The sequence below is a fragment of the Quercus suber genome, unplaced genomic scaffold (assembly GCF_002906115.3).
Source record: "Quercus suber isolate HL8 unplaced genomic scaffold, Cork oak 2.0 scaffold_50, whole genome shotgun sequence".
Classification (NCBI taxonomy): Eukaryota; Viridiplantae; Streptophyta; class Magnoliopsida; order Fagales; family Fagaceae; genus Quercus; species Quercus suber.
This window is the reverse complement of record NW_027069515.1, coordinates 136623-160926: the sequence shown is the minus strand read 5'-3', so window position 1 is coordinate 160926 and position 24304 is coordinate 136623. Positions and strand designations below refer to the sequence as shown.

The following is a 24304-nucleotide window of genomic DNA, read 5'->3' as shown; positions in this document are numbered from 1 at the left end:
TGATAATAGGGTCTTGTGGCTCTATTATATATAGGGAGTCCGTCTCAGCTTGCCCCTCGTCCTTGGGTTAAAGGGCAACCCCATCCACCAAGGGTGGGTAGCTCTCAATATCAAATTGATTAAAGGATATTGGATTGGGGGGTTTCCTCTCCCCACAGATCAATAGAAATTTACCACCTGAATCCTTGCAAGCTACCAAGTTGTTTCCCATACTAAACAACTACTTTTTTCAATTTAACTGTTAATGATTTTGGTTTTAACTACTATTTTGAATTAAACTCAATTCTTTTTTAATTATAAAAGATTTAATTGTTAATAATATAAATTTAATTTATTTAGCTCAAAGATTTTTTTAACCTGGGAATTCTCAATACCTTTTTAAAAATATAAAAACAAATTAACTCAGCGCTCTTATTCCCTCACTGTTTTCAATTTAACTCAACTTTTTTTTTAATTATAAAATATTTAACTATTAATAAGTTTGTTTTTAACTATTTTTTGAATAAAACTCAATGCTTTTTTTTTAATTATAAAAGATTTAATTGTTAATTATTTAACTTTAATTTATTTAGCTCAAATATTTTTTTTCAACCCTGGAATTCTCAATACATTTTTAAAAGTATAAATACAAATTAACTCAACACTTTTATTCCCTCACTGTAGTTTAAAAAGTGTTGTGAAAATACGTGTTTAAAGTACTCATAATATAAAAAATGTTTTTGATACCATATTTCAAATAACATATTTTAAAATTTGAAAAAACATAATTGTGTGTTTCATATGTGTATATATTTTTTTTTTTAAGTAATAAAATGAATGCTATTTTATTTAAGGAGAGAGAAAAAGAAAGAAAGAAAGAAAAATAAGAGAGAAGGACAAAGTGATGGACCCGTAGGGAAAAAAGAAAGAAAGAAAGAAAAAAGTTTAGTCTGGCCAATGGGTCCCACGAAATTCAACTTAGTTACAAAAAGATCACTCAACAACGTTACTTGAAAACTAAAAACTGGTATGATGAGTTTTTAAAATACTTGTTTTAAATACCCTAAGTTGAGAACTGTAACTCAAACACTCTTAATAAAAAAAACTTCTACCAATCATAGTTTTCTTATTTGGGATCCACAGTTATCAGTGTTTAAACATTGAAAATTGTTGTTTGAGCTTGCATAAGAAACATACCTTCAGTTCTCATCTAAAGTCTGCGATGGAAGTCTATGAGTTCTGTCAAACAAACTATTAACTCTATAGCACACACACACTAGCTAGACATGCTAAATTTGTCACTAATGATATAATTTGCATATAGGATCCTCCTCTACGAGTTATGGAGACTTTGTACGTTGATTCCATTCACATTAGGCATTGAATGAAAGTTGTTTCCCATTTTTAAAATAAAATAAATTTGGACATTCAAAAATTTGAACCCAAAAAAAAAAAAAAAAAAAAGATTAATCCAATGGATCAAAAAACAATCTAGATAAATAAATTGAAGACATTAAAAAATAATAATAATATAAATAAATTATAAAAAAAAAAAAAACCTAAGAAAGCCCCTCTTAAAATAGATTTCAAAAAAAAAACAAAACAAAAAGCAATCCACTTTTTTTTTTTTAAATCAAACATTGATTATTATGTTTTAATTTATCAAATAAATAGAATCATTAATTGTTTTATTTTTTTGTATATATTCGGTTAAACTAGACAATTTTTCTATACTCATTAAAATTTAGGAAGATGATGCTCATTTTAAAAAATAAAAACTTTTCAATGCAAGCTTGGAGTTAATTATGATGGAGAGTTACAATAAGATGATATAGAGACAGCAAGTAATGGGTTTAAAAGTGAGATGAGGCTCTTTTTTTATTTATTTTAGATTTAGTGAAATAATGTTTAAAAGTAAGATAGAGATAATGTCCTAATTTTTAGAATATTTATGTACGTCAGAGTTGATAAAAGTTTGAAAGCCTAAAACTTAGTAACTTTTTAAAAAATAGTAAATTACTCTTTTAACTGGTTTTGTTTTTAAATTTAAAATTATTTATCTAAAAATATGGTTATTTTTTAGAATTTAAGAATTTGTGTGAGGATGTTTTAGTACGCAAAATGATGAAACTCAAACAATGAATCCTATTATTAATAGGATAGATAACATACACATTCAAATTTATTAACCTTAGGGTAATTCTACCGTACCCCCCCCCCTCCCAAAAAAGGGGTACGATACCCAATGGACTATCCAGCCTTTTGCCCTTAATTTTTTATTTTATTTAGCAATTTGCCCATGTTTGCAAACTATATTGGGATATGCCCCTATTTCGATACTCGATTACCTTAAAATTGAGTTTCTACGAAATACTCGATCTATAGAAAATCGAGTTATGCCCGATCAAACTTAAAAAAAAAAAAAAAAAAAAAAAAAAAAAAAAAAGAGCATGGAACTCGATTTTATAGAAATCAAGTTCAAAAAGGCCACTATAGCGCTTTAAAACATCACTATAGGGCTTAAAAACGCCACTATAGGACTCCTTGATGGGGTAATCACACTTATAAAAAAAATTTGTAGGAAAACGCCGCTATAGAGCTTTAAAACGTCACTATAGGGCTTAAAAACACCACTATATGGCTTCCTAAATGGTATCACACTTTTAAAAAAAATTTCCAGGAAAAATCACACTTATAAAATAAAAAATTGCTTGAAAACGCCACTATAGGGCTTTAAAACATCACTATAGGGCTTAAAAACGCCACTATAGGGTCCCTGAACCTGTATGGCGTGATCACACTTATAAAAAAATTTGCAGGAAAACGCCACTATAGGGCTTTAAAACATCACTATAGGGCATAAAAACGCCACTATAGGGCTTCCACTTATAAAACTTTTTTTGCATGGAACTCGATTTTCTGATATTCGAGTTCCATGCAATTTTTTTTTTTTTTTTTTTTTTTAAGTTTGATCGGGCATAACTCGATTTTAAGATAATCGAGTATCGAAACAGGGGCACGCCCCTATATACTTTGCAAACAGGAGCAAATTGCTAATTAAAAAAAAAAAAATTAAGGGCAAAAGCCCAGATAGTCCCAATACCCAATAGTAGGCAATTTGCTATACTAGATTACCAAAATATCACATTTGATGGTTTTGTCCTCACATTGTGCAGTTCAAATATCACATGTGACAGTTCTTTTATCACATTTGGTGATTTTCTTATTTTTTTATCAAAAAGTTAGGGGTATTGTAGAATGACCCTAAACTCAGAGTGATAATACATGATATATGAGCCAAAATAATTTTTTCATTATTTTCCCTAATAATCAACTCTATCCAAGTCAATGTTAACATCATGTTCATCATCTTGCAAAATTATTTCTTCATTGACATTTTTTTTACCATCAGCAGTATTTACTATTCCTTTTCTTGCCTTTTATTCTAATAATTTTTTCTATGAATTTCTTCTTAGCAATCTAGCTTTTTAGACTTATAACAATAAAAAAAAATTATATTATCTTTTAATACATTATTCAAAGTATAACAAAGAAATTTGCAAATATGAAAATGAAGTGTAAGTTTGCAGTCCAAATTTTGCATGAGAAAGAGAAAAGGGGAAAAAAACTCAGGGACATGTTATTTTATTGGATTCAATTAAGTATCACAATAATTTTGTGTTAAAAAAATTTCTAACAGCTCATTTAAATCAAATAAAACCACAAATTTTAACAAAAATACTCATTTTTAACCTACATGTCTATGTATTGTATGATACGTACGAATTAACGATATAATATGAGTTATATAATATGCAATACAATTCATACAATACGTAGGATTCATAAGCACTTTTGATATGCCTTTACAATACAAAACTTTTTGTACATAGCACGATCTGTATCAAATATTGTGCGATATTGACAACCATGCTCCATTCCATGTTCCACCAATGAAAGTTTATCACTTATTCATCTCTTTAATTAAAATCCTAATTTTTAGACTTTTTCTTATTTTAGTTTCCTATAGTAAATAAAAAAAAAAAAAATTTAAAATCCAAACCATCCCCACCAACCCACCACCACCAATCCACCACCATCATCATTCACTGATGCTACTGGGAAGAAATCTTCGATGTCATCAACTAACATCCACCACCGGAAGTAGCTACTTAAAATGAATAATAACTATTAAAAAAAAAAAAAAAACTCCAATAGAGCCATCCACCACAACCTCTTGTCTTCAAATCCATGACTCGACAAGTGGATATTAGTTTTGTGGCATCTTGTTAGTAGGTCCCATGACCGACTTGTCTTTTTCAAATCCATTGCTAGGTACAGCGGTGCGGCATTGATGGTGTCGTGATCTTTTCCTAATGGCGCTAAAGACGATGGTGGTGGTGACTGGTGGGGATGTGTTCAAGTAGTTTATCAATGCGCGTCAATGGATAGCTGTCCTTGGGGCAAGCTTTGTTTAGATCAGTAAAATCTACACACATCCTCCACTTGTCGTTCGCCTTTTTAACCATTACTACATTGGCCAACTAATCTGGATAGTGCACTTCTCATATAAACTTTGCCGCCATCAACTTTTGAACTTCGTCTTTAATAGTATTATCTCTCTCAGGAGCAAACACCCTTTTCTTTTGTCGTACTAGCTTGGAGGAAGGTCATACATTTAGACGGTGGGTGATGACACTAGGATCTATACCCGGCATATCCTCATGACTCCAAGCAAATACATCAGTGTTTTTCTTCAAAAACTGGACAAGGTCCTTCTTAATCTTTTCTTCTAGATCTGCCCCAATCCTGGTACATCTCTCAGGGTTGTTCTCATCTAAGGAAATATCTTCTAACACTTCGGTGGGTTCAGTCACAATTCTCCTTTCTTCGATGCTCATCGTCTACACTTGCTCATCCATGGCGAGCATGGCCAAATAACACTCCCTTACTGCTAATTGGTCTTCCTGCACTTGTCCTATCCCATGCTCCGTAAGGAACTTGACTGACAGGTGGTAAGTGGACATGACTGCCTTCCAACTATTTAGAGTTGGTCTTCCAATTATGGCATTGTAAGGGGACGAGCAATCTACTACAAGAAAATTTACATCTTTGGTTACCTGCTGCAGATATGCCCCCACTACCACTAGCAACGTAACGGTGCCTATAGGCTGTACCTTCATTCTTCTGAAACCCACTAGAGGCGAGTGTACTGGATGGAGCTAGTCTTGTCCAACCCTCATTTTCTGAAAAGCTGGATAATACAGAATGTCTGCCGAGCTCCTATTGTCTATTAGTACTCTTCTGGTTGTGTAATTAGCAATAACCAAGGTGATGACAATAGCGTCGTCATGAGGGTGATGAATTCTCTCTGCATCTTCATCCGTAAAAGTGATCGCCTGCTTGTCTGTGTTTCTCATCCTGGGAGATAGTCCAGAGAGTTGAACATTCTGAACTACCTTCAGGTATGTCTTTCTTGAGTTAGACGATTGACCTGTTGAACCACCTATAATTACTCTTATTTCTCCAAGTGGAGGTCGCGACGACTCTTCTACTTTCCCTTTCAACTTATCGTCTTTGTGATCTCGTCCAAGGAAATTTCTTAATTTCCCTTGTCTAATGAGATTCTCAATTTGCTATTTTAAATCGAAACATTCATCTGTGTCATGCCCATGGTCTCTATGGAAGCGACAACACTTGCTCCTGTTGCGCTTGTTGGGATATCCCTTTAGTTTCTCTGGCCACTTCAAAGAAGGGTCGTTCTTGATTTGCATAAGGACTTGCTCGAGCGGCATGTTTAACGGTGTGTACTATTGATTCTGCGTTGAAGGACCTGCCTTCTTATTGTCTTGGTCTTTCCTATCTTCTGTTCATCCCTTCTTTGGACGAGGACCTTGTTCGGCGTGGCACTGAGTGTTCGCTTCCATTCTTTTCCTTTTCTTGGCAATAATTGCGTCTTCTGCATTCATGAAGTTTTGGACCAAATGGATGAGTTCAGCCATAGTCTGGGGCTCTTATTCGTAAAGCTTGTTAATAAATAAGTCAGAGTTGATCCCATTATGGAAGGCTGCTAACAATAGCTTGTCGTCCATCTCATCTACCGCCAAGGCTTCTTTATTGAAACGAGTAATGAAGGACTGCAAGCTTTCATTTTCTCCTTGTTTTATGGTTAACAGGCTAGGCAAGGAACATTTGTGCCTTTGTCCTCCAATGAAATTATCAACAAATAACTTGCTTAATTCTTCAAAGGTACTTACCGAATTTGGGGCTATCTTGCTGAACCACACTCACGCGAGCCCTTTGAGAGTAGTTGGGAAGGTTCTACACATTATCTCATCTAGAACCCCTTGAAGATGCATGGTAGTCTTGAAGGTAGCAATGTAGTCAAAGGGGTCACGTGTCCTATCATATGAATCTAAAGAAGGCATCTTGAACTTTGGTGGCAAGGGATGACCATTGATGGAAGCCATAAAGGGAGAATCAGTTCTGCGAACCAAATCTTCTATAGGGTTTACCCTTTTCATGTTCTCCCTCATCTCATCCATAACCTTCCTCATCTGGTCTATTTCCCTCTCCAAATGTGGCACCCTTCTTAGTGCAGTACCCCTTGATTGGCTTTCTAGCTATGCATTTCTTCCATCTCCCTAGCTCTGTCCATGCTCTTCTTAATAGGCCTCATGCCGTTGTCTTCTGAGATTAATCTCCCTTCTCAATTTCTGATTCTGGTGAGTTAACTTCACCATGGCAGTGGCCATTGACTGCACGTGTTGGATAGAACATGGTTGCATGACAGACGTCGATTGGTGGCCATGACAGGGGTTACTAGAAGCGTCTCTACTCTCTTGAGAGCCTGGACTAGTAGCCCTTGATCTTGTCCGAACCATTTCAGCCATTTGTCAGAGAAAGAAATTGCAGAATTTAACAAATAAAGTTCGAGCGCGACAAATATTCTTTCCCACAAACGGCGCTAACTAATAATTCCTCAGAAATCAGTAGACTGAAAATCTCAAGCGTTAACGATCTAAAGGCTATTGGTGAATTCTGAAAAAACAAACAAGAAAATCAGAGGAGACCGGTGGAGGCTGGCCAAGAATCCTCCGATGGCAAGGTCAGTATTTTGTGTGATTGCAAGTATATTGGAAGAAAAATCTGAATGAATTTACCTTTTCGTAGAATGCTTATATAGTGTGTATGAAGCGGTTATTTCTTTTACGTAACTTCCCCCCGTTGTTGTGGAGTCCAGAAAACTTGGAAATAACTCCCGTAACTGCCATTGAAGTTATATTGCTTGGCTTTATTTTCTCTAACCATTGCTGGCAACAGTTCGCAATGATGAATTATGATCTCACGTAGGACAAGCTTGCCCAGGACGTGCTCTCTAGGATGAGATTGACCAGGACACTACCAAGGATGATCTCGTCCTGGATGAGCATTTTAACGGGCATGCTCTGGATCTGAACGAGCCTCATGGACGAATCTAGAGTGTTTTGAAGTCCCATCAAATGATTTTTAACAGTTTCAAATTGGGTTGCACAACCCTAGTTTGTACACAGAACTATCAATTCTCCATTTGAAAAAATAAATGGCAATATTTTGACGAAGAGTTTATATATAAAATATAATTTAAAATCATTTAAAAAAATATAAAATAGTATAATGACATATAAAATTGTGAGGTTTCAAAAACTTGTGTAACAAAATATTATGAGAACAGCCAAAAGTCGAAGTTCTTTAGTTTTGGAGATATTATATTTATTAAAAAAAAAAAGGATTTTGTCACTTATTTCACATTTTAAATCAATTTTTATCTAATAAGAACTTAAAGATACTGATTTTGGTGTATAAAGAGAATTTTTAAATCCCCTTTTCTCAACTATCAATACACACACACACACACACACACACATATATATATATATATATTTGGGTTTGGAAGAGAAGGGTCATGGGTGGTTGATTTGAAGGGCCAAGTTGGTGAAATCAATGGGTTGCAACCACCCAATCATACACAATCTGAACCATCTTTTTGAAACTATAAGGGGGTATTTGTTACATGTTTTCAAATAATAATTTTTAGTTTTTAAACAATATTACACGTATTTCTACACAGTTTTTTATTTACACGTATTTTCACATATATTTTCAAATTACAATTTTCAATTTTTAAATAAACACCCCTAAGAGTGTGAGTAAGAAGAAGGAGAAGCAAAGCCCTTTTGCGAGTTTTTTACCTCTTTGAAAACACATTTTAAACCATAAAAAGGGGCTAAAATTAAAAAAATAATAATAATTTAGAAAAATTTTAAAAATACATACTGGAAGGAAGGGAGGAAGGGTGCCTTTTCTTTTTATGGACTCAAAACGGTGCGTTGCAAGACACGAAAGTTATGTTAGCGCCGGCATTAAGTAGCTCTGGTTCTGAATGTCCACAAAACGACACGAGCACAACAACGGCGCCCTGTCCTTCTTCAGAACTACACAACATCTTAAAATAAAACTTACTTTAATTCAAAGCTTTAGGTCTTTCCTTTCCTTTCCTTTCCCTTCGAAAGCTATATAAAGCCGTTGAGCCTCCACAGTTGAGTTTGCCAAGCAATCATGGGTTCGTTGAAGAGAAAATCGACGGACAACACAGCAGCGGAACCTCTACCTCCGCCGAAACAAAAGCAGAGAGAAAACGACCCGCCGCTTCCCTCCGCCAACAACGACGAAGAACCCATTGCTTGCTTACACGACGTGTCGTATCCAGAAGGCTATGTTCCTCCTCCTCCTCCTCCTCCTTCCTCTTCGGCTTCGGCGCCGGCGAAAGAGTTCCCTTTCACTTTAGACCCCTTCCAGTCCGAATCCATCAACTGCCTTGAAAACGGCGAGTCCGTCATGGTAAACTATATGCTGAAAATTTTGAATCTTTTACTTGTCGTTTTGTCCTGATTTGTGTGCTTTAGTTTTAGCTTTAGCAAACATTTTGGAACTTATCATGTCTATTCCACTATTACATAGCTATAATGGAGGAGAGGAAAAGGAAAAAACAGAGTTAAAAAATAAAAAATGAAGTACTGAAAATAGTGAATTTTGATGCTATACCTTAAGTCTTGAGGGTTAGAGGTCGAGCCTTGCCTTGGTGTGACAGGTCGCAGGTTTGAGTTTTGGAATTATCCTCCCCAATAAAATGGGGGTAGGGCTGCTTACCATAACCTCTGCCAGACCCTGCAAAGGTGCACCGGGTATGATCAGTTAATTCGGTTCGGGTTATTATAATGGGGATAACTTTTAGTTGGAGTAAATACGGTTCTTAGTTAGGAAGTGATTTGTTATTGATCTTTATGAATTTAGTACCGGAACTAACTGCAAAAGGTTTGTGATTGGTCCCTAGAGAGAGTGGTGTGGTCTATTCCAAGTGTCCGGGGTTTTGGTTATGGTATTGGTGGTAGGTGAAATTGGACACTAGACATTTTGTAGTCTGTGCAGTTGGAGTACTGAATTAAGGGATTCAGAACAAGTTCTGATATGATTAGTTACAAATTCTGGAAGTAAAAATAATTCTAAATAAATTTTCTGTTGGATTGGATGGGTTATAAAATGGAATGTGATTTCAAGTTCATTTAATCTCGCCAACTATATATTTGTCAAAACTTTCTCTTAAGTTATAGAATATTGGAAATAGAGTCTGACTGAAAAGATTTACCGATGTATTGACAGTTGTGACTTGTGATTTGATTGTTTAGGCTATCCTTTCCTCTCATAAGACCAAGGATTTTAGTGGCATGAGTTCCTAACGAACAATTATGATTTAAAAAAATAAAATAAAATAAAAAATTGACTTCATATTTCCATTCATTTTCAGGTGTCAGCCCATACTTCTGCTGGGAAAACTGTGGTAGCATTGTATGCGATTGCTATGTCGTTGCGAAATAAGCAGAGGGTCATATACACTTCACCAATCAAGGCGCTCAGCAACCAAAAATATAGGGAGTTCAAACAAGAGTTTTCAGATGTTGGGTTGATGACAGGTGATGTGACAATTGAGCCAAATGCTTCTTGCTTGGTAGGTGTTTTGGCCACTGTCCATTTTTGTTGTTCTTTTTTAGCATTGTTTATTTATTGATTACTAAATTTCAATTTAATTTCAGGTGATGACTACTGAAATTTGGCGTAGTATGCAGTACAAAGGGTCGGAGATTACGCGAGAGGTTGCTTGGATTATTTTTGATGAAGTACATTACATGCGTGACCAGGAAAGAGGTGTGGTCTGGGAGGAAAGCATCGTTATGGCCCCAAAGAAATCTCGATTTGTATTCCTATCGGCAACTGTACCTAATGCAAAGGAATTTGCTGATTGGGTTGCTAAGGTGATTTTCCCTTGATTGAATATTATTCCCTTATACATTGAAGGAGATTGCAGATGCTTATTAGTACTCGCAACAACATTGCATGCAGAAAATGATTAAGGATTAATCCTGGTTGTAATTACTCACAGGACTGTTGAGTTTACACATGCAGAATATGATCAGTGAGATGACATAGATCTTCTTTGAAAATCTGGGATTAGAAGAACTGAAAGAACAATTGAAATCTATGCTAGAGTACAAAGGTCTCATATACAAACATCACAGGACTTTAGTTTGCAGTTCTATTTGGTTGGACCCAATAAATATTGTGCTCCTGGTCTTGTTCATTTGCTTGCAAGAAAAAATGCTTGTAGAGGCTGGTTGAATAATTGTTGCTTATTTTGAAAAGTATTTAACTATTTATGACTGATTGAGGTGCAAGTTAAATGTAAATGGTTTGGTTACAGGAAGTACACATTTGCAATGGAAGATAACCAAAGAAAATAAAAAGATGCAAAAAAAATTATTTCAATGAGGAGATTTTAAGATCTAAGGAAGTGAATGAGTACCCTTCAAACTTTCTAGAATGAGTACTCCAAAATATGACCTCTTCTATGATCTGATGTTCGACTTTAGGGCCATTTGTGGACATCAGATTGTGAGAAGTTCTTATTTTGGCAATATGCTTTCTTGAATATTGCTTTCCTTCTGTCTATGATATATCCTTCTCTATGCATCCATGTGAAGCACAAAGTTTGGGCTCAAGACCATCCCAGGGCTGACATTTTTAACCCTATTGTTAAAATTAAGCACCTGAAGATGTGATGAGCAGATGCTTTTGTTCCATGCTAGGTTGTACATGAACGAGAAATTTGAGTCTTTATGGTATTTTGTATAAGTGAATGAATGGGAGAAGTCATACTACAAGTTCCACATTTGTTAGTTTATATTATTTATGTGTAGCTACTGAATCACCAGCGATTTCTCTGATCCAATTTACTTAGTATTATTTGAATTTTTCACTGGAAAAATATGTGACTTAATTTGCTGATATTAATGCAGGTTCACCAACAACCGTGTCACATTGTTTATACAGATTATAGGCCAACACCTCTTCAGCATTATATTTTCCCTTCTGGAGGTGATGGTCTTTACTTGGTGGTGGATGAAAAGGGAAAATTTCGTGAGGATAGCTTTCAGAAAGGTTTAAACTCGCTTGTCCCTGCTAGTGAGGGTGACAAGAAAAAGGAGAATGGGAAGTGGCAAAAGGGATTGACTATAGGCAGAGTTGGTGAAGAAAGTGACATCTTCAAGATGGTGAAAATGATCATTCAGCGTCAATATGATCCTGTCATACTTTTCAGCTTTAGCAAAAGAGAGTGCGAATTTCTTGCAATGCAGGTATTACTCCATGTTCTTGTGACCTGTACTTCATTGCAGCAACAAGAGTGAGGGAGTCCTGATTCCTTTCTTTTTAAATTTTTTAGGTTTAACAATTGTTAGCTTGGTCTCTTTTTTTTCTTTTTTTTTTTTTTAATTCTCTTTTTCAAGTAGACTTTAGAGGATGATAATTTGGAATCAGTTTTGCATTCTTCACAACCATTTGATATGATGTGCTGTACTTGAGTTTTTTGATAGGTAAGAAAAAATTTTATTGAGAAAGACTACTTCATTAAAAGGATGAAGTATCCAAAAAATATATATATATATATATGTACAAATATATATGTTCATTTCTTATGTTTTTGAATTTTTGTTAAATGACCCATAGCAAATCACTTCGAAACGTTTCCACTGAACATTGTTATTTTGGTCCAAACTTTCTGATTTATATATCTTTGGCATCATTCATCAGTATGTGTATACTACTAGATAAATTTGAAGTTTATCTGAATCTAATGCATGTGTCTGAACATGGATCTCCAAACTGTTTCTGTGAAATAATACTTTGGTTTGTCTATATTTCTTTAAATCATGCATCACATGTTTTACTCTTATGAACATGGAATTAGGAACTTGTGAACTAGGGTTTTGGTTTTGGACTCTTTTTGGTGTTATAGATGGCAAAATTGGACCTGAATGGGGATGATGAGAAGGCGAACATAGAAACCATCTTTTGGAGTGCTATGGATATTCTTTCAGATGATGATAAGAAGCTGCCTCAGGCAAGTTCTTATTCTGTGTCTGTTTGTTTTTATGTGCTTTTGAGCCAATATGCTGGTTTTAGAATATTAGCTTTTATTGATGCAATCCCTTATATATCACTTCAGGTGCAATGCAGGGATAGTTGCCCACTACTTAGTGCTATATATTTTTAAGCATTTTTTTTTTGTTATAAAAATTTCCTTAATGCATTTGTTCTCTCTCCCTCTCTCTCTCTCTCTCTCTCTCTCTCTCTCACACACACACACACACACACACACACACACACCATGAAATATCCCCAAGTTTATAACTTTATGTAGTAGCTATGTTTCAATTGCTTTCCTCTTTCTTTTTCTTTGGTCCATGTTTCAATTTCCTTTCTATTTCCTGGTAAACAAGTAAAGTGGGGTTTTGATGATCTTGCAATGCAGTAAGACCTTCCGTGGTCTCTAGGAGAGGCATAAGTGGAAAACGTTGATTGGGCTTGAATGCAGATAGGTACTTTTTTAAAAATGGGCAACCCAAATTTAACAAATACAATCAAATTATAGTGGCATGATGTGGCCCATCTATGGATGTAGATACAATGAGGAGGAGCTTTTTATTTATTTATTTATGAATGCAAAGGATTTTGTTAAAGAAGAACAAAACAGCAGCCAAAACACAATCTAAGCCTCAGCCCCTCTACCAAGATAACATCTACAAAATGCGGAGAGAAGCTGGACCAAAAAAACCAAAAACAGAGCTTCTAAAGGATCATCTCATTTACACATGGGCTGCCTTGTTTGCTTCTTGATTTACCCAGCTGAAGGAGATAGAAACAAAATGGCTAACAGGCTGTTGTGCTTCAGTAGCGAAATTTATTAATCTCCTAGGGGTTCTGTCTTTTGGGGCCTCAAGGCTTCGATTTTCAGTCTGTTCAAGAGGTGCTACACATATCTAAATAATAAGTACTTAGAAGCAAACTTGATTTAAAAAAATGCATGACTTTTCACCTTTTAGAAGATTTAAAGGAAACAAAAATGAAAAAGATCCAAATGATCCTACTTGGAAGTAGAATATTGTGACATTCAGCATCATTGTAATAACAGTTGCAAGCCATTCTTTTTCCTTTTTAGATATGTTTGAGCATTCTGATTTAAGTGTATGATTGTACTTCTTCCTGTACTCAGCTTTTTTCAATAAAATTTCTCGTTACATATAAAAAAAGTTGCAGCAATTCTGTTGTTATTTTGATAAACTCAGCCATTCTGTTGTTACTAACATGAGTCCAGCCAAGTATGAATTTTTAAATTTGAATTTTCAGTGCCCATGCTTTAATTGGTAAGTTATACATGTCACTGGGAGTCTTGAAATTCATCCACCTATTCTTTTAGGGGAAGGAAGTGCCCTTTTACATTGGCTTGTTGTAGTCTTTTCACTTGATTTATTACATTCATACCTTTAATCTTAAAAAAAAAAAATTCAGTATTCAATTTGATTAATTTTTGTGGTGAAAGGGAATAATTTTGTGAAATTATGCTCAAAGTTTGGATTGTATGTAGTAAGAAGATGACCTACTGTGGTTTATATGTGCTAAGCATCATGGCAATTTTATTATATTGTACTATGTGTTTGATTACGGCACTCTAGCCAAGAACATTGACTTGGCCCCTTTTACATCTAGTTTTTATGCTTAAAATAGTTCATGAATCTGGCTTTTGTTGTTTTACATTAATTTTCAAGCTTTTGATTTTTTTGATTTTATTTTATCTTTACACAGGTTTCAAATATTTTACCCCTCTTGAAACGTGGAATAGGTGTGCATCATTCTGGCTTGCTTCCCATTTTGAAGGAGGTTATTGAGATACTATTTCAAGAAGGACTGATCAAGGTTGGGAGCACATTATAAATTGGGAGCACATTATAAATTTAAAATAATAATTATGTTTATGCATATCTTCTGGGACTTACTGAGACATTATAAATTTAAAATAATAATTATGTTTATGAATCGCTTCTCGGACCTAATGAGTGACTTAAGCATTTTTCTACTGTTCACATGGGCAGTCCTGATAATTTCTGATATTATAATGCAGAAATGCAAAACACTCTTGTACACAACTGGAATCAGGGGTCTTGAGCAGACCATGAGCAACATTATTTTAAGTTCTTATCTCATTAACTATACTTTTGGTCCTCCTGAACCCTGTGCCTGTTTTCATTCTGTTCCAATTTGATGCCATTAGGTTGTTCAATGTTCAAAGATTAATAAGGAGTTTCTTTTATATATATTTTTGCCATCTTTTTGGAGAGCAAATGGTTGACTTGCTAAAGAACTGATTCACAAATATATATATATATATATATATGGTTTTCCTTCTTCTTTCTTTAACTTATTTATATTTGGGGGTTTTTGAAAAATGAGGTTATTGTTTTCTTCTTTATTTTTTTTCTCATTTCTGGACCTACTAAGGTTCGTTTGCACCTTTCAGGTGCACATATTTTAGGTTATCTATTTTTATTACTTTCATTGAATGTAAATTTATATTCATTAGATGCATTACTAAGGTTCATTCTCCTCCAGTGTTTGTTTGCCACAGAGACCTTCAGCATAGGTTTGAACATGCCTGCAAAAACTGTTGTGTTTACAAATGTCCGTAAATTTGATGGAGATAAGTTCAGATGGCTATCCAGTGGAGAGTATATACAGATGAGTGGCCGTGCTGGTCGTCGAGGTATTGATACGCGTGGAATATGTATCCTTATGCTTGATGATAAATTGGAACCTTCTACTGCTAAAATGATGCTTAAAGGAAGTGCTGATTGTTTGAACAGGTATGGATGGTGTTTCTCTGGTGACCTTTATGTTCTGAAAACGTCTGATGCAGCAGGACCTGACAATGAACTTATTAATTTAGAGCAAGCTAATATTTAATGTGGAATATTTCCCCAGGGTTTAACATGGAAGAACTTACATATGATTATTTTTGGTTGATGCCTGCTATTTTTATTTTCTTTGTTGATCACCCTATTCTTCTTGAATGTTGCATTTAGTTAATTGTGCTAGGATAGAATTGGTGGTGTTGGTGATGTTGGTTGAGGCAAATAAATACAGAAGTTTGAGGATGGTTCTGAGGTGAGGAACAGGGCATGAGTTTCCCTAATAGGTGTTTGGAGTTTTTATCATAGGGATTTTGTGAAAGAAGTGATGTGGTACAAAATTCTCAAGGTATTTTAGAATAAATACAAGAAGGGTAACAAAATCAGGTATGGACTGGCTGGAATTTGATTGAAAAATATTGGAATTTAGAAGGAAAATAGGAAGAAGATAAGATCTAGGTCCTGCACCTACTCTTCCTTATCTTGGCATCACACCTCAAAGTAAGATTGCATTAAGCCTTAAGAGCATAATTGCTCAAAAATCTCATAAAACATGTCCATTGAATCAAAGCATTAAGTCCAAAATCCATATATATAGTCCAAGTAATCCTAATTCTACGGTGCTACCAAGGTGTTTTCGGACTGGGCTTGATAAAAAGCTGGTTCATGTTTGTTTGTTTATAAACAAGCCAAGCTTGAGCCTTAATTTTAGGCTTGTTTAATAAATGAGCTGAGCCCAAGAAAAAAAAAAATTGTTCATGAATAGGCTTGTGAACAATAGGGCTTGATAAAAAACAAGTAGAGCCTAGGCTCATCTATGGGCTTGGTGATAAGCTTCATATTGGCTTGAAAAATAAACCCATATTTTACTAAACCTTTAATCTTGGGATTGGACCTCCAACTTATCTTTGAATAAGAACGCCATCCCTTAATTGGGAGTTGGAACCACTTGTCCAATCAAATGGGCTTATAATGTACTTGTGTTGGATTTTGAGTTTAAGAGCTTGATATTAAACTTGAGCTTGGCTTGACCATTGAATCAAGCCAAGCTCAAGCTTTTGGACTTTTTGACTAACTTGAGTTCAAACATTGTTTTTAGGCTTGGTTTTGGCTTGAACCAAGCTTGAACATTTTACTTTTCTTGTCAAACCAAGCTCATACATTCAATACTCAAAAAAGCTCGGCTCGTTTACAACCCTTTTTGCTATTGCTAGAATATTGGCTCCTAAGCTGAAAATTAATAGCAAACTAGGGTTTTAACTAATTAAAGACCACAATAATTGTCCAATAACATAGCATGACCGGAAGCTAAAGCCTATGTCCATAAATTTAAAATTATAGGTATACCCTTGACTCTAGATTAAATAAAAATGAACCAGAAGCTTTTTTTTTTTTTTTTTGAGAAATAGATGGAGGGTACCATTCTATTGCAAAGAAGCTTTCTAATGCAAAGAAACAAAAGATATAATAGTAACTAATGTGGCCTATGGAGGGTACCATACAGCTCCACATTTAATATAGACCATAATTTTTAATTATTTTGAGTCTCTTTTTTTTGGGTCGATATTAATTTTTCCTTAAAGCTTATCTTTCCTTGAACTTTTGTAGCCAGCGTCATTTGTAGAATGTAGAAACATTAAACAAGAATCATCAGCAAGGATTTTTTTTTTTATTTGTTTAAAAATTTGATAGGACATATGAAAAATTAATAATCTCCATGCACACTTATATTTTTTTGATAAGTGAGTTTTGGCCCCAAGGTGGAGGAGAGTTTGGGAGATTCAAACTCCTTAATGAGGCATGGTAACCATTCTATTTTACTTCCCTTGGGGTTAATTTAATAGTACAAATGATTACAACCCAAAACCTAAAACAAGCTTTGTTGGGTGAGTGGATATGGAGGTTTTCTGAGGAGCATCATCACTTTTGGAGACATTTTATTCGTACCAAATATGGGAAAGAGTGGGTGATTGGACCTACGAGGAAGTAAGAAGGCCTTATGGGTTGTACTTGGGAAGGTATTAGAGTTGATTGGGAGAAATTGCTGCCAAAATTTCTTTTATCAAAGGAGATGGAAAGAGGGCTAGATTTTGGCACAATGCGTGGTGTGAAGATTGAACTTTCTAGGATGTGTTTGAGCTCTTCATGAAGGGAATTGGAACTGGTTGGGTCTCTAATGGATTTGTTGTACTTTAATATTCCTGTTGACAGAAGAGATGATCATATGAAGTGGGTATTGAACTGTATGAGAAGTTCAGTGTTTGTTCTTATTACAAAAGCTTGAGTGGTAAGTTTTCCACCATTTTCCGTTGATGAATATTTGTTGTAAGAATGTAGCTTTCTTGTGTTGACAGATGCTTGGGTTTGTCAGTGGATAATCTTATTGACAAGAATGTTGTCATTGTTAATCGATTTTGTTTCATGGGTAAGATTTTGACAGCAGATAATCTTATTGACAAGAATGTTGTCATTGTTAATTGATATTGTTTCTGTAAGTGTAGCAGGTCATCTGTTACTACATGGTCCATTTTCTCATGATGTGTGGTCCTTTTTATTTTCTACACTTGGGTTACATTGGATGATGCCGGAGAAGGTGATAGATGTGTATACTCTTGTTGGAAAGGGTTGAATGATAATCAAACTTGAAGGGGTTGAGAGATTTGTTATTGAGGTTTAGTATATATATATATTTGTGGTCTTTGTTTGTATGGTATAATATTATAGGGGGTCTCTTGTAACTCTTTAGTAGATTTCACAGATCTCTTAGACTTCAAGTTGTAATTCTTTAGGAAGTCAAAAGGAGGCTTGACACATGGTGCTCCATGGAGGAATATTTTTTTGGATTTATTTTATTATCTTGGAAAAAGAAGTCAGGAAGAGACTTGACACATTTAAATTTGGAACTTAGTTGCCTCATGAAGTTGGAATTGTATAGTCTGGTGGAAACCTAAATGATCAAGAAATAAATACATCATTCCTCCATTTCCCCCCATTTGGTCTGTCTTTAGATATTGGCTATATTTTACAGTTTTTGGCATATTATGTCTTTGTGAACTGGTGGTGCAGAGTTTGCCCTTTTTTTTTTTTTTTTTCTTTTTTAATATTTATTTTTACCTTTTCCTCTTTTGGTGTGTGTGTGGTTAGTAAAAAGTGTTGTTGCAAAAGCACAAACTTATATTCAAAATTGAAAGGACAAGTTGATTGGAATCACTAAACAAATTCATGAGTTTGGAAGTTAGAGTAATTCTAAAGTAATTCAAAAGAGGCTACATTTCACACTTCTTATGAAGTAGGTACATCATCCATAGCCTGAAGAATTTTTTAAAGAAACTGTATTTCAATTCACATATATGTGGGTGCGATTGACTGTGAAGATATCTTAATTGAACAAACTTAAACCGTAATTATGTTTGATTCAAGACACTAAAAATAAAGCAGAAATCATTGAGGGAATCAAATATTAGTTTTGTAGGTTTACTTTCAATTATAAAATCTCTTTTCATTTTGTGGGAATTTCCTTCGCTGATTTCCATCTCCCTTGCTTTGCAGTGCCTTCCATTTAAGCTACAATATGCTTTTGAACCAAATGCGTTGTGAAGATGGAGATCCTGAAAATTTGCTCCGTAATTCATTCTATCAGTTCCAAGCTGACCGTGCCATTCCTAGTCTTGAGGTTAGTTGATATTGACAGAGGACATATTTCAATTGGTCTTTTCCTTTTAGATAAGATGCTTGTGATTGGTTTAAATTATGAACTAATTATGATAATTCAGTAGACTTCCAAAATTAATTACTTTGATAAAATATGTTTGTGGTTAGTAAATCAGCATATCAAAAGTTTTGACTGTTCAAATTCCTTATTAAACCTTCAGAAAAATAATGATGGCAATTGCTGAACCTGCCTTTTCAAAGGATTTCGTTGTTTTCTTCTTTTATTTTTATTTTTTTAAATTATTTCAGCTTTTGGTGCTATGATCCTATTTATTAGGATCATGTACCATGTGAATGATAGCTTTGACACAACTGAATTGCAACTGGGGATTTTATATACATTATTATACTAATTTTCTTTGGTGAAAAGGGGAAAGAGCATGATATAAAAACATATGCTTTTTTATGCAGCCTCAATGTGGAACACAACTTTTGTAAGGCTTCATTTGGTTGGAGGATGGAAAAGTGGGGGGCATAGAAAAAATTTAGTTTTCCCTTATGTGTGTTTGGTTTGGGGGTGGAAAAGCGGAAGGATGAAAAACTCTTTTCTTTGGTTGAGAAGAAAAATGAGAGAATAGAAAATGATGTTTATATAAATTTACTTTCATGCCCTTATTACATTTTTAAAAAAAAATTTATAAGGAAAAAAATCCTAATGTTTAGGGGGGGGGGGGGGGGGGTAACCAAACAAGGGAACTATTCAAAATTCCCCCTATTTTTTCCCCTCACCTTGCACCCCCAAAATCAGCCCAACCAAACAGGGCCTAAAAGATTACACACTACTCTTCCTGGTCTTGATTTCAGCTAATTTTGAACATTCTAAACTCTCTCTCTCTCTCTCTCTCTCTCTCTCTCTCTCTAGAGAGAAAACTTTAGACTCACCATTATTAATGTTATATTGGCAGAAAGAAGCAAAGGATCTTGAAGAAGAGAGGGATTCAATTGTAATTGAAGAAGAAGATAGTTTGAAAAATTATTATGATCTGCTACAGCAGTACAAGAGCTTGAAGAAGGATGTTCGTGATATTTTGTTTTCTCCAAGGTACTGCTTGCCTTTCTTGCAGGCTAGCAGGCTTGTATGTATTCAATGCTGTAAGAGTGAAGAAGCTTCCCCATCTTTCTCTATCAAGGATGAGGTCACATGGGGAGTAATATTAAATTTTGAAAGAGTGAAAACAGTATCTGAAGGTGAGAACTATCAATGGTTTCTCATGAAACAGGTTCATCTCCCTTCAATTCTAGTTCAATGAATGCTTATATTTCAATGCATGTTCCAGATGATGCAAATAGGAAGCCGGAAGATGCAGACTACACAGTGGATGTTCTTACAAGATGTGTGGTGAGCAAAGATGGAATTGGGAAAAAAACCATTAAGATTGTTCCATTTAAAGAGCCTGGGGAACCTGTTGTTGTTTCTGTCCCTTTATCTCAGGCAAGCAAAGTCCCTTTCTTCTTTTGTTTTATATATTTTCAATTTCCTTGCTTATTCTATTCATTGAAAATTGCATTGCGACTTCTTTTGGGCGTTATTTGACTGTTGAGATGAGTAGCTTTTCAAATTTGTTGATGCGCTGATTCTTTGAAAGGGTTGGTCTTCATTAAATGCATGATAATCATGTGCTTTTTTTAGAGAGAGAGAAAAAAATTCACTCTACAATTAATAGAATTTTCTTTTTACTTGATTTATTTTCTTCCCTGTCCACTGTTTCAAACAGTTTTGATGTTCTCAGTGCAATTGCTTTTGGTGATGCATGATATTCTTCTCTGATGCCAGTTTACTATTTAAACATTTTCTTCATTGCATATATCGGTTACCCATTAAAGAATTTTTTGGCTGTCTGATACTATGAACAGATTATTAGTTTGAGTAGTCTCAAATTATTCACCATACCAAAAGATCTTTTGCCCTTGGAAGCTCGAGAAAACACACTGAAGAAGGTTTCAGAAGTTCTTTCTAGATTTGCCGAAAAAGGAGTGCCCCTTCTAGATCCAGAAGAAGATATGAAGGTATAGTACTCCAAATTCATTTTCCACATTCACACATGTTCGTATATATTATTTGATTACAATCCTGATTTTTTTTTTTTTTTAATTTTTATTCTCAGATTCAAAGTAGCTCATACAAAAAAGCGGCTCGTAGAATAGAGGCTTTAGAGAGCCTTTTTGACAAGCATGAAGTTGCTAAATCTCCCCTTATTGAACAAAAGCTCAAAGTTTTACACACAAAGCATGAATTGACAGCTAAGATCAAGTCAATTAAGAAGTCGATACGTTCTTCCACTGTATTGGCTTTTAAGGATGAACTTAAGGCAAGAAAACGGGTTCTTCGGAGGCTAGGGTAATGAAACTTGTCGCTATTTTCACTTCACTTCACTTTACTTCTTGGTCCTACATCCCTTATTTCACTTTGTTAGCTTCTTGATTCACAAGCTTTGTAACATAAGATCAGTTCAGGTAGCAGGAGTTCGCTCCTGACCAATGTTTACTTTGTTGTTACGTAATTTAATTTCTTTTGAACCATAAACACTATAAAGGAACATCTTTTTTGCAAATGCATTTTTAGGATCTCTATGTTCTTTTGGTTTCTCAAAAAATAAAAAATAAAAAGTTATTAAGTGGTATAATATTGCTTAAAGTTACACTGGGTGTAACTTGAACTCAACCCTATATATATATATATATATTTGTAGTGCACATTATTATTGTTTCTATTTTATGATTTTTTTTTTCCCCTTAATGATAGTATTTAAATTATTTGATCTGAATATCTGTAATTTTATTTTTTGGGTGACAAAAAAAATTATGAACCTTAATGATAGTATTTGAAGGCATACTTTTCCATATTTCCATGAACCTTGTTAAGTTGTTTTACTAAAATTCCTGGAGTGGATTTGATTGCAGGTATGCCACAAGCGATGATGTTGTGGAGTTGAAGGGGAGAGTTGCTAGTGAAATCAGTAGTGCGGATGAGTTGACACTGACAGAGCTAATGTTCAATGGGGTTTTAAAGGACGTTACAGTGGAAGAGATGGTTTCTCTCCTTTCTTGTTTTGTCTGGCAGGAGAAACTTCAAAATGCTACAAAGCCTAGGGAAGAACTTGAATTGCTCTTTGCACAATTACAAGATACAGCTCGTAAGGTTGCTAAAGTTCAGCTTGAGTGCAAGGTAGTAGAACTTATACTCAGTTGTAAATTATTTTGTTCTAAGTTTTAACTCTACTATAAATAAATGGGCAACATGATTATTACACTTGGATGGAATTTGGAATGCAATTTAGACATAAATTTTGGAGATTTAGTTAAATAAACTTCGGCCTAAAAGAGAATGAAGTGTATCATGCAATGCCCTCGATATTTTCATGTCCCCCCCCCAACCCCCCCCCTCCCCCCCCCGGCGCGCGAGTGGGAGGGGGTGTTTGAGACCAAAACCTAAAGTAGAAGAGCACGTTACCTACAAGGAGAATTTTCATATCTTGGTTCCCAATTAAAAGTGAAGTGCATTGTCAGGATTTAGGAGATGCGACGATGAGCTTAATAAAGCTTCTCTGGTCATGAGCTGTACATTTTGAAGCTACGTGATGGGACAGAAACCATCAATGTGTTGATAAATGATCTGATTTTTCTTTTTTTTCCTTCTAGAGTAATGTCTATTTTGAACCTTTCTTTAGAAAACGTTTTCTTCTGCATAAAGTAAGATTGATATCCATTGTGCCTCTAAATTAGTATGGACCCTGATCTTTACCGCATGGAAAGCAGCTGCTCTGGTCATGACAGCTGACAACAATTGTGAAATCTGCCATGCCACACTTATTTTTCTCCAAGTGTCATAAAAAGCAATCACCTGGACACAATTAATTGTAGAGAAATCTAGAGCCATTATTAACTTTACTTAGAGACCAAATGACATCTCCTCTCCTCATACAGAAGAGGTGGGAGGTCTGTCCACAAGCTCAATTCTGCATGGATATGTGAGTTGTTTTTCTTTATAAAAAAAGAGAGGGAAAAAACCTTCCTCATTGGAACATAGTTGGAACATGGAGGTGGCTACCACATATTGATAAAATAATTAGTATAGTCTTTGGATATTCAATGGTAAAACCCTTACTCCCAAGCATTCTAAGCATCATAATAGATGTCAAGTTCATCATGCTGTCTGTGTTTGCACAGTTTCAGCGGAAATTCCAAGAATGTGAGATGCTTACTCTAAGAGACCTTTTTCTACCCAATAAATACACCTAGAGAAATAATGGTACAGGTCAATCAATCGAATCAGACAACCTTGTGACACTTTTTAATAGTTTGCTTCGTACATGACTGACATGCTTTGGAATTGCAATATAGCTGAGTATATCTTATCGATCAAACAACTGAATGAAATGTTTATTAAATTCTTCTATATCTCAGGTCCAAATTGATGTTGAGAGCTTTGTGAGTTCATTTCGGCCTGATATCATGGAGGCTGTGTATGCTTGGGCAAAAGGATCCAAATTCTATGAGATAATGGAAATTACACAGGTTTTTGAGGGCAGTTTGATTCGGGCAATTCGTAGACTGGAGGAGATTCTTCAGCAGCTCATACAAGCAGCAAAATCTATTGGAGAAACTGAGCTTGAATCAAAATTTGAAGAGGCTGTCTCTAAGATCAAGAGAGATATAGTCTTTGCAGCATCTTTGTACTTGTAGTTTACGAGGAAAATGATTTTTTTTAATAGTTGTTATTAGAATTTGTGATGCTGCCTAGGGATGTAGAAGCATCACAAATTAATCTGCAACTCCACATATTTAGGGAGGTCTCTTTGTAGAGGGCAACAAGAGGTGATTAGCATAGGTTCAGGATGGCACAGCATCAGCAATTTTGGGATGAACATTAAAAATCATAATTGTATTTCTTTTTTCTTTTATTTTTATTTCTTTATGTTTGTTTTAGTTTTGCTAAGATATATGCAGTTCGAAATGAACATGTAATTTATAAGAAATGTTATACCAATTATTGGATCTCATTTGTGTATGTGTGCGCGCGCATTTAATAGGTTCATGACACCTTGCAAACTTGGATGAGGTTGGCATAAACTGATACTGTGAAGTTTGCGTATTTATGCACTGGAATTTTATCCACAATAATTCATGACCTTTATTGGTTGAGCCCTTGCAATGTGTTGCATAGTAAATCTGGGCACCTATTCAATACATTTTGGCTTAGATATGGCACTATGTTGTAAGAGCATTAGCATTGGAAAATTCTAATGCTACTCTATTTTACAATTCTAAAAAACCACTTT

The 24304-nt window shown here is 34.8% G+C and overlaps 1 protein-coding gene across 1 annotated transcript; it reads left to right on the top strand.

The window, feature by feature from the left end:
* Window positions 1-8386: 8386 nt before the first annotated feature.
* On the top strand, window positions 8387-24033 carry LOC112021159 (DExH-box ATP-dependent RNA helicase DExH9). Its single transcript, XM_024053728.2, has 14 exons — window positions 8387-8859; window positions 9824-10024; window positions 10110-10328; window positions 11370-11708; window positions 12368-12472; window positions 14215-14325; window positions 15019-15269; window positions 18864-18987; window positions 19931-20213; window positions 20303-20457; window positions 20880-21032; window positions 21131-21363; window positions 21927-22191; window positions 23430-24033. Exons 1-14 carry the CDS (start codon window positions 8578-8580, stop codon window positions 23706-23708), a joined length of 3000 nt encoding a protein of 999 aa, XP_023909496.1. The 5' UTR covers window positions 8387-8577; the 3' UTR covers window positions 23709-24033.
* The last annotated feature ends 271 nt before the right edge of the window (window positions 24034-24304 follow it).

Bases quoted from the DNA above. Each gene is read 5' to 3' on its own strand.
- LOC112021159 (XM_024053728.2), top strand. From the start codon at position 8,578: ATGGGTTCGTTGAAGAGAAAATCGACGGACAACACAGCAGCGGAACCT. The intron at 8,860-9,823 runs GTAAACTATATG...ATTCATTTTCAG, and splicing joins AAAACGGCGAGTCCGTCATG to GTGTCAGCCCATACTTCTGC. The intron at 18,988-19,930 runs GTTAGTTGATAT...TTATATTGGCAG, and splicing joins GTGCCATTCCTAGTCTTGAG to AAAGAAGCAAAGGATCTTGA.